The sequence below is a fragment of the Rutilus rutilus genome, assembly GCF_951802725.1.
Source record: "Rutilus rutilus genome assembly, chromosome: 21".
In the NCBI taxonomy this organism is placed as follows: Eukaryota; Metazoa; Chordata; class Actinopteri; order Cypriniformes; family Leuciscidae; genus Rutilus; species Rutilus rutilus.
The window spans coordinates 28,703,158-28,714,232 of NC_140226.1; the positions used below are offsets into that span (position 1 = coordinate 28,703,158).

Here is an 11,075-nt window from a genome sequence, read left to right on the forward strand (position 1 = left end):
ATAATTCTGACCATGATTGTACATGGGTCTTTCCTGTTACGCAGCACCATTTGAGGTAAAAAAATAAATATGTTTGTAAATTTAAAGAAGTATTTCTATAGCAGCAGACTCAGAAATATACTCTGGTCAAGCTCAGGCACTTAAACTTACCAAAGGCTGTCCAAGGATCACAGCTGGAGAATTGTGTAATTGAGTTGAGTATATTCACCTGCAACACTGTTTTATTAATTTTATTAATTTATATTAATATTAATGAACTAATATGATAAAATCACGTCCTGGTGCATCCTTTCATTTTTCACAGCTATTCAGCATTTATTCTTTTTACCTTGTGTGGAACCATATTTCTAAAATGAACTATTTTCATTTTCAGACCTTTCATTGAATTAGTATTGTGTAGTATTCTTGAAGCCGGAAGCCAGAAGACTGTGTTAATGGAGTTCATATTTGTCAAAAGGAACACAGGTCTGTTATGATTCAGAACTGTGCATTGGCAAACTGAATGGAGTTCATATAGCTTGATTTTTTGCTCTGTCATGCTTTGTAAACTGGTTTTGTATTTTTATGTGCAATTTTTGAATAATGTAATATAATATATATTTAATGAATATTTGAATTAATGTTTATTTTATTTTAGTGTCTGTGTTTAGATGATTGCCATAATGAATAGTAACAAAAAGGCTTACATTTGACTTAACCTTTCAGTGTTATTTAAAAATAAGTAGAATTTTGTTATTAAACTACTGTAAAGCTGCCTATTCTTGAAACAATAAGTAGGCCTACTGTTAAAAGCCCTACACAAATAAAACTGTCTGACTTAGGCCTAATGATTTGTTAATTTAATAAGTATTAAACGTGTTACCCGATTTTTTAGCATTTTGTATTGATTTTGTATTAGCCTTCCATAAAAACTACTACTAATAAGTGTTGTGGGGTTCTGATTCTATTTTCTCCAAAAATGCCCTCAGCTGTATCTCTTGCTCGCCTGTGCTGCAGAGTCCGACTGCGCAGCCGCAGCAGCGCGAGAGAGAGCTCGAGCCGCACCGACAACACAGCTCGGACAAAATGCCAATGGATAATTTAATATTTGCGCAATGCATCCTTTATTTTTTAGCCTTCGTCTTTGGCTTTATAGCGATAGTACCTCTGTCGGAAAACACGGAGGATTTTCGAGGAAAATGTTTGCTTTTTACCCGGGGTATGTGGCAGAATGAGAACATCACGGTGTCTAAGCAGCGCTTCATCATTGAGGAATGGGGACCTCAGTCCTCCTGCAGCTTCATCACCGCTGTCGCCATCGCGTCCCTCATCCTGGCCTCCGTGCAAGCCTGGAGGCTGCTGCTCTTCATCTGCAAAGGCCACGATGAGTGAGTGATTCTTCATTTCATCGTTTAACTTGTGAATTTGATGTCTCACGTGTAAGCTATTAAACCCGTGCAAGTGCGGTGATTGGGAAGCATGGATGCAGTTATGTGATGTCATATAGCAGAATATTACTTTAGTTTCATATTTTATTATATGGGACAATTGTTCAATATCATAACAAACTGATACTATCTGTGATTATGGATGGTATTATTATGTAGGTTTTATGGCCTAATAAAGTCTAATTGAGCTGGTAGTGATAGTACGTTTGAACGATTTAGTCACAGAAAAGTTAAAAAGTCATTGACTGAATTTGCATACTGATTGAGATGATTAATTATTGCTGTCTGATTTTAGTCTCTAGCCTGTCATCATAGTGGTTTACTTTTAATAGACATGTTAAATATCCTACTCTTTTAATGGGCCATAACTAAATTACAGAATACTTAAAGGGTTAGTTCACCCCCAAAATGAAAATGATCCTATAATTTACTCCCCCTGAAGCCATCCTAGGTTTATATGACCTTTTTTCAGCCAAACACAATCAAGAGTTATATTAAAAAAAATCTCCTGGCTCTTCCCAGCTTTATAATGGGAGTGAATGGTACCATTTTTTGGAGCCCAAAAGAGCGCAGCCATCCATCATAAAAGTAATCCATACTGCTCCGGGGGGTTAACAAAGGTCTTCTGAAGTGAAGCGATGCGTTTTTATAAGAAAAATAATCATAATTATAACTCTATAAACTTTAATCACCGTCCTCGCGTTCACGAGAGAGTTGAGAGTAGATGCCCCTCGCGGTTCAAACAAATAGTTCTGGGCAACAAACTCAACCTCCTCTGACATTTCTCTTTAAAAATTCTCATTTAAGACTTCTAATTCATGACTGGTGTTTTGTTTTGATCTATCCTGTCAATACATCGTGTGTCGTGTCAGAGGTCACTCTTCCGCCGGAACTAGACTAACGTACGGCCGTATAACTTTATAGTTTATAAAGATATATATTTGGATATTTTCAAGTACAAAAATTTGTGTAAACGCCACATCCTTTTGATTTTCCCAGCAAAAACGTCCAAAGTCCTTTACATAAAAAACTGTCTACAGAGGTTTTCATAAACAACCTTTTTCATTAAAAATAACAATGGATTTTTTAACATATTCTAAACCCATATTTGTTTCCTACATGTAACACAACAAGAGACGTTTGGTAGAATGTAAGAGCTGCTTTTTTTCCAGATAATGGGAAAGTACGAGTATATGGGGATTTATGGTAAAAGTACCATAGAAGTTGTCCACGTACTCCAGGTCTTTTATGTGAGGAAAAGGCCAAAATATTCATCAAGAGATGCTTTGTGCCAGTGGTGTCAAACATCATTTGTTCTTGCACATCTCATCCCAGACAGCAACACAGTGTCGGCCCAGATCCGGCCCACATTCGGGCCGTGTGGAATCAGATGTGGGCCGATACTAATGTTGCTGTCTGGGATGGCTAATTGGACAAGCAAGCTTAATTGAGATTTCAGTCTTTTCAATTTATATATATATATATCTATTTGTATATCTTCAGGACACTCGGAATAGAAGTTGTATGGCGTGCTTGCAGCTTTTTTGTGCATTTTGGAGTTAAACAGTGTGAATCACTGTCCTTTCATTTTATGGAAAAGAGCAACTCAAAAATCTGCAAAATATCCTCTTTTGTGTTCCACAGAAGATAAAAAATAGTACATGTTTAGAGTGGCAGGATTGTGTAAACAATGACTTTTGCAAACTATCTCTCTTCTATTTATATAGCTCAATCTTCAATGCCTTCCTAAACCTGCTCATCAGCACATTCGTAGTGTTTGCTGTATTCCTGTCCAGCACAATAGTAAGTGTGGGTTTCAACCTATGGTGTGATGCCATCACAGAAGGAGGCAGTATGCCCAGCAGGTAAGCATGATGTTCAGTTAAGCCTGTATGTATGTAGATAAAAAAAACACTAAAACAATGTGAGATTTATGTTTTCAGACTGCCTTTATAGCATGGAAAGAGCCCCAATTAATTGTGTGGGCCTTTTTTCTCTGTCAGAGGAGGGTTTAGTGACATTGAAATTAGCCAGGGGCTTTTTGCCTCAGTTCACTTCAGTGACTGTTAAAGTTCAGTCACGTTTCAGTGTCCATAAACCGCTACAGTATTTGAATATAAACCCTGAGTTTGTATAACAAGCGGCTTTGTTCTTCAAGTTTTTATGAACAGAATCCTCTCAATAAATGTTGATTCTTCAAGAATCTGTGAATCATTTCTAACAATGACTACTGTTCATTTCTAGCTGTGAGGATCTCCAGGACACTGATCTTGAACTAGGGTTGGACAACTCTGCTTTTTATGACCAGTTTGCCATAGCACAGGTTGGTCAGTTAAGAATACAAACTGTGTAAAATGACGACATGACTGCTTTTTATCAACAGGGTTCATTATGTTGTTTTTGGGGGATAGTTCATCTAAAAAATGTACTCTATTACAATTACACTTAATCACTTGTGTGACTTTTGTTCTTCTGCACTGATTTCTCAAAATATACTTTTTTTTTTTGTTACACGGAAATAAAGTCATACAAATTTAGAATGAAATGAGAGTAAATATGACAGAATGTTATTTTTTGTGAAACAAACTTTTAACAAATTTATGTAGTACACTAAAAGCGTAAAACTCTTTATGCGTTTTGGCCGTTCATTTACACGACAATGGCGTTTTGGTGGCCTGAAAACGCAAACTTTTATAAACGGGATTCAAAGTGCAAGTTTTTGAAAACGATACCATTATCGTCTCTATGCAAACTACAAAAACGTGAATTTGTGGAATGGTGACGTCGTGCGCATGTGTATTACGTGTTCAGATTATAGGCGCGTAGTGTTTCTTTACAAAGTGACATCGCCATCTACTGGCCTGGAATGAATAATTCAGCGTCTTTAATCATTTTCGTGGATCCATGTGAACGGTATCGTTTTGACAACAATGCCGTCTGTATGCGAATAATGCAAAGGAAAAACGTATCCGTTTTTAGTCCATCGTTGTCGTGTAAACGAACCCGTAGTCAGATATCTGCAAACACTAAAACATTTTCACAACAACCTAGTAACAAATTAAGACACTTTTGCAACCTCCTATAAAAGCTGACATTCTTTCAAAAATCAAACTGTTCAAATATTTTAACTATAAGGCCTATATATCCTTAAACAGACCAAACCACTCCAATAGAATGATGCAGTGATGAGGTATTGTAGGCCAGTGTTTTTTTGGGATTTTTCCATTGGCTTTTGGATTATTGCAGAAAATAAGCTATGTGGCTAACAAAAGTTTATGATTCTTACCATATAACAGTGAAAACACAGAAAGCGAAAAATTCCGTCAATGGCTGGGAAAAAGTCGTTTTTTAAATGACAATTTTTATGTCTTAAAATAAAACATGAAAGTATCTTGAGGTTGTTTTAACCACAGACGTTATTTCAGGTATTTAACCAAAATCCCATTCAAAAAACCCATTCACTTTAGGATGATGGACCCGAAAGTTTCTCTATTAACCTTCAAACTGTTGTAGACTTCCAGATAAGGCAACTTGCAAAGTTTGTTTTGATAAATTTTGCTTTTCACACTGCTTATTACCAATTTTTATCATGAATATAACCGTCAGGCCTCCTCTGCTTTCCTCTAGTTTGGGTTGTGGGCGGCCTGGCTGACTTGGCTGGGCATCACAGTCATGGCCTTTCTCAAGGTCTACCATAACTACCGTCAAGAGGACCTGGTCGACAGCTTGATCCACGAGAAAGAGTTCCTACTCGGACGCTCATCACGCCGGTGCTCAGATGTGGTAGATGAGAAAAGCGGCATGATATGATAAACTCAACATTTTGCAACGCAACTATTATAGAACATTTCCATTAATGTACTGTCAAGTAAAATGTATTCATAAGCTTCTAAATATGGCTCATTAGTTGGTGTATCTCAACTTTTGATTGACCTCAGTTGAGCTTAATTGAGCCAAATGCTTCTGAAGAACATTTTATTTGACATTGGACGATGACTGAGAATAGACATTCATGTGCACTCGATTGTTTGGACTGAGGTCACAGATCATTTACCCACAACATTTTTTGATGTTGAGCTTAAAACACAAGACCCTGAACAAAATTAACAGTGAGCATGAATAATGTAAAAGGATAGTTCACTCAAAAATGAAAAATCTGTCATCATTTACTTGCCATCATGTTGTGCCAAATCCATAAGCCTTTCCAAAAGATGTTAAATCCAGCGAAAACCTGTCTCTCCAGCGAAAGCTTCAGAAAGTTAATGGCAACAGTATAAAAGTAATCCATGTGAATTAAGAGATTAATCCAAGTCTCTTAAAGAGACATAATCACTTTATAAACACTGATCAATGCACATAGCACATCAAAAATGATCAATAGAAGCAAACCTCATTGGTTCTCACACGTCACATTTCAGCTTCCATTTACCATATTTGATGTGATTTATGTACGTGCATTGGTCAATTTCTATGTAAATAAAAGCCTAAATTAAATCTATTAATCATATAAAGCAATCATATGTGACCCTGGACCACAAAACCAGTCACGTGGGTCAATTTTTTAAAATTGAGATTTATACATAATCTGTAAGATGAATAAATAAGCTTTCCATTGATGTAAGGTTTGTTGTGATAGGTCAATATTTGGTCGATATACAACTATTTGAAAATCTGGAATCTGAGGGTGCAAAAAAATCGAAACATTGAGAAAATCGCCTTTAAAGTTCTACATTTATGTTCACGATTGTGTTTCATTAACTCACAAAAATAAATGTTTTATATATTTACGGTAGGAAATTTACAAAATATCTTCATGGAACATGATCTTTACTTAATATCCTAATGATTTTTGGCATAAAAGAAAAATTGATCATTTTGACCCATTCAATGTATTGTTGTAGCCTGGGTTTCCCCATGCTGCCTTGTGCGCAGCGCGATTTTATTCACGCTGCTAGGCAGCCTGGACACCATGGACCAGATTTTCCCCTCAAAAAGGGAACCAATCACAGAACGGGGAGGGAGCAGCAAGACGATGACGACGTCTATGCGACACACCGAAGCAGTTTGTTTATGTCTGTGGATCCAACATGGCATTAGACGCGAAGTTACCTTTCGATGCAGCCTTAGATAGTGCTCTAAGTAGTTTAGTCGCTGAACGCCATCGTGTACACATAAATCTCTGACCCATCGCCTTCTTCCTCATCGAATTTCTGTCGCTCTACATACGCCATCTGGTATAATTGAAACGATTGGCTATGAGCTACGTACAGGCGCATTTGATAGACATTCGTAGCGCCCAATAAACGGCTCTGGGCATTCGTAAACCACGCCTCGAATATGAGAAAATGAACATGTGGTTCCCAGACCACGTCTCGATTATTAGCCAGGCTAGTATTGTTGGCTATTGCCACAAATATACCCGTGTGACTTGTGACTGGTTTTGTGATCCAGGGTCACATATGGATTACTTGTATGGTGTCTTTATTAACTTTTCATTGGAGGGACAGAAATCTCTTCATTTGTGTTTCAAAATTAACAAAAGTGATATGGGTTTAGAATGACATGAGGGTAAGTAAATTATGACAATTTTCTTTTCTTCGGATGAACTATCCGTTTAAGGAAGTGTGCTTAAATAAATGTTCTTATAAATCCTGTGTGACATACAATCAAAGTCTTACTGACAATTATGTTTTTTCTTAACCAAATGCTTTCCTTAAATCAGTTCTAGATAAGAGCGACAGCTTCCAGTCAGTCTCTATTCCTTCAGCGTTAGCGGAGGAGTTGGATTTAGTACATACATTGTAGCTCAGGCAATACTAGAGTTAACACTTTTTAAAGTGTGTGTGATCCATTTCAGGTTTTCTTTACTTAAAGATCATTCCCTTCCAGTACTGCCTCCATGTGTAAGACATATATAATCATGTATATGACTGTGACAGTATCTTTCCTATGTAAAGGGATTTAAAACATGCTTGCATGTACATATATGCTATAAAAATACACAGGTGAAGAGGAAGGCTCTATAAAGATATTGAAGTGACTGTCTTCGGGACATGACATCACTCTGATGAAATATGTGAGATTATTTAATGATTTGCTTCATTCAGTTTACTTACTTTCCTAGAATCTACAAAGTTAATGCCATAACACTCCATATAGTTCCCAATGTTTTGAAGTATTATTGCGCATGCTGGAATACATTTTGATGTATGCCTTTGATTTATAGGATTATATTTTAGTTTTGCTAGTTAATGGTGTGTGAGCATGAGTCGTGATTCGCTGTAATTCTGTAACACACTCAGGCCCACAAAAAATTATGCAGACATTGTTTTGTGCATCATTTTTATTTATTGTGTCATAGTGTGAACACATCTCTTCGACATTATAGGCCTATATTAGTTTTAGGGCTTTTATTTAATAAAAGCAGTGATAGCAGTATAAACAGCAATGATGATGAAAATACAAAGCAATTGGTGATTTTTCTGATCATGAAAATAAAATTCAGTCTTTAAACTAATGACCATTTAAAGCTCTGTTTGGTTTTTAATATTTACATTTTTGAAACAAAAGAAAGGAAAAAGAAAAGCAGTGAATATACTGCCAAAAAGCACCTCTATTGAAATACACGTTACAGAAAAGGAGCATGTACTGGACCTGGGGCAATTTTATTGCTTCAGTGATTGGCTGGCCCAACAGTACAACATATTTAGTTGATTTCCCTTTTGTCGTCTGAATACCCCTCAAACGGGTACATTAAGCAAGTGTGCCAATTAACTGTCTACTGCATACATTTAATAATCAGTGCACAATGCACATATAAATAGCAAATAATACATAATGTAAATGACACCCATATAAATAAAACATTTGTTCTGTGTCTGACAATATCAGGCGCTTCTGTCCAAGTAACTCACAGTGATTTGATGCAGGTCACAGATGATTTGTACACCTTTAACTTGTTTCTCTTCGTCACTTGCACTGATGAATTTAATCCAATTGTATTTTCAATCAATATGATAAAAAAATATCTAATATTTGGGTTTGGTAAGTAATGATTTTGAAAGAAAGCTCTCGTATGCACCAAAGATGCATTTATTTGATCAGAAATACCATGAAACAGTAATATTGTGAATAATTATTACAAATAATATTACAATTTAATTTCACTGTTTTTTATTTTAAGAATGTAATTTATTCCTGTGATAATTCCATAATTCCAGTCTTCAGTGTCACATGATCCTTCAGAAATCATTCTAATATGCTGATTTGATGCTTTTTAATAACATTTCTTATTATCAAACAGTTGTGCTGCTTAATATTTCTGTGGAAACCAGCCTTAGTGTCACTTTTGATCAATCTGATGCACCCATTGTGAAAAAAGTATTAACAAATCTTACTGACCCTAAACTTTTGAGTGTGTGTGTGTGACTAAGGCTGTCATTCTGCCTAATATCTCCTTATTTACTATAGCAATACATGCCAAATTGGTTGCTAATGGAGAAAATATTAAGAATGACAAATTATTTTTGACACCAGAATCCAAAGACTATTGTATATTGACTATTCTCCAAATGCTCACCCAAAAACTAGAAAACAGACACTGCTGCTATAATGGAATATTAAAAGACTAAAAGTATAAAACTTCAGTGGAATAGTAAAAAAAAAAAAAAGACAGAAAAAGAAAATTCTTATACAAAACAGATTAAAACAAATAAATGCACCATAGGCTTAGGCCAAGATGCTGGTACAGGTTCATGTCAAATATAAACTCAAATGTTGCGGGCGTCATAAAGCATTCAACTCTCTAAAATGGCATTCTTTCATTTGCCAGTTAAATCTGGCAGTGCATGAGACAAAATATGGCCAACTCATCCTTGAACAGTCTTGTTTCTCTTTTCGGGGAGAATTTGTGGCAGATGGAAACGTTTGTGCTTAACAACTTTGCCCTTCGTTTCAACTCGTAAAGTAGATAAATGCTAAAGGTGTCGTCATTGTGCCAGTTCTTCTCTTTTCACATGTACATTATATATAATATATTCTTTAACAATGATTAGTGTCATTCTGTTAATACATGTTGATAATGCATAAAACGCATATTTGTACTCTAAACATATTTGATTATTAGTAAAATAAATAGCATCGTCTTGCATTCCACAGACACATTCAACCACATTATGTACAGCAAGTGCATTAAAAACAAAAGGATTAAATAAATGAAATAATTTCTGACATTAAAAAGCTGTGATACATTGATTCATAGAGAACACAGTGTGCACATTCAGTAGAGCCCGACTGATTTTGGGTCTGATCCAATGGCATAAGAGTGTTCATGATAAAGAAAAGTAAACATGTTTGAAAAAATAATCTAGACATGTACTCTTTGTGTTCCTGTTGGTTTCATATGGTTTGGAAACTTTTATAACATTTACAAGAAAAGTTTATATTGACTGACATTAAAATGATCATGTGGTGTAACCATCACGCAAAAAGTAACGACACATTTTCCTCAGACGAGTGTTCAACATTTTAATCATTACTTAAAAAAAATCATTTAAATATAGTGTTCTTTTTTTAATTCCAATGAAGTATTCATTCAGTAAATATCATTAAGGTTTCGGGGAGTTGTACTACATGACATTGTACAAACTTAACCAATAACAAAATATATATATTCAAGTCAATATGTATTAACTGCATTCTTAATATTGTTAAATATTTGAATATGTTTTAATTGCAGTTGCACAAAAAAATGACTAGATACTGTCATTGATCTAATATTTAATTAAAATAAAACGACACCAAAACATTAAGATGTTTTTGAAGCTGGCATGAAAATAAATCCATTCTTGAATAGGTTGGAGCATAAATAGATCTACAATATAATCCTGTCTTTATTCGTGTAATACAAGAAAATTAAGTGCAACGGGTTCCTAAATTCACCCTTTGAATCAGAAAGCCCTTATATTGATATTTGTATCTTATGACAAAATAGTGAGGTAAATATTTGAAGCTAAGAATGTAAAGTACAACACTAGCAGGAATTGATCCAGCCATGCATTTAAACATTCTATAAGCACATGCGATATGCGTGTGTCTAAAAGTGTCATCGGAATTAACCCTTAAACACACCTCGGGTCTTTGTCGACCCAGGACATCATTCACTACCCTACCCCTCATTCATTTTTTAAAGGTAGACATGAACCTTCTTAAGCCTCTGTTATACTCCAGTTTTGCGTACACGACAGCTGCGCACAGCTCGGACGCGGACTACTTGTATTTATACTTTCTGCTGAGGTCCGCTCGGTGAACGCGTTCAACGCATGCGCAGTAGATCGGCCGGGACAGTAGCAAAATGCAGATTCGATAAATTGCATGTGCAATTTAAAGTATGTACACAATTAATAGTAATTACTTGTTTATTGAACTGTAATATGAAATCAGTGTCACATTTTCAGTCGTGATGGTATTCAGCGCTCTTGGTCGTGTGATGTTGCTTAACTCTATCATATGTTATAAATATAAAAACTCCACATTTTGAATGTTTCATTTGTTTCCAAATTAGGCGCGCAGAACCTTGTTATCGTCAGAACATTATATATTATATTAGGCTATTGTATTCACTAACAACGGACTTCATCGCACAGCCTC

At 35.5% G+C, this 11,075-nt stretch overlaps 1 protein-coding gene across 1 annotated transcript; it reads left to right on the top strand.

The window, feature by feature from the left end:
- Positions 1 to 995: 995 nt before the first annotated feature.
- tmem179ab (transmembrane protein 179a-B) lies at positions 996 to 7,949 on the top strand. The gene is made up of 4 exons (XM_084393162.1): positions 996 to 1,367; positions 3,155 to 3,292; positions 3,672 to 3,750; positions 5,055 to 7,949. The coding sequence occupies exons 1-4, from the start codon at positions 1,066 to 1,068 to the stop codon at positions 5,235 to 5,237; spliced, it is 702 nt and encodes a 233-aa protein (XP_084249288.1). The 5' UTR covers positions 996 to 1,065; the 3' UTR covers positions 5,238 to 7,949.
- Positions 7,950 to 11,075: the final 3,126 nt, after the last annotated feature.

Bases quoted from the DNA above. Each gene is read 5' to 3' on its own strand.
- tmem179ab (XM_084393162.1), top strand. From the start codon at position 1,066: ATGCCAATGGATAATTTAATATTTGCGCAATGCATCCTTTATTTTTTA. The intron at 1,368-3,154 runs GTGAGTGATTCT...CTATTTATATAG, and splicing joins ATCTGCAAAGGCCACGATGA to CTCAATCTTCAATGCCTTCC. The intron at 3,293-3,671 runs GTAAGCATGATG...GTTCATTTCTAG, and splicing joins GGAGGCAGTATGCCCAGCAG to CTGTGAGGATCTCCAGGACA.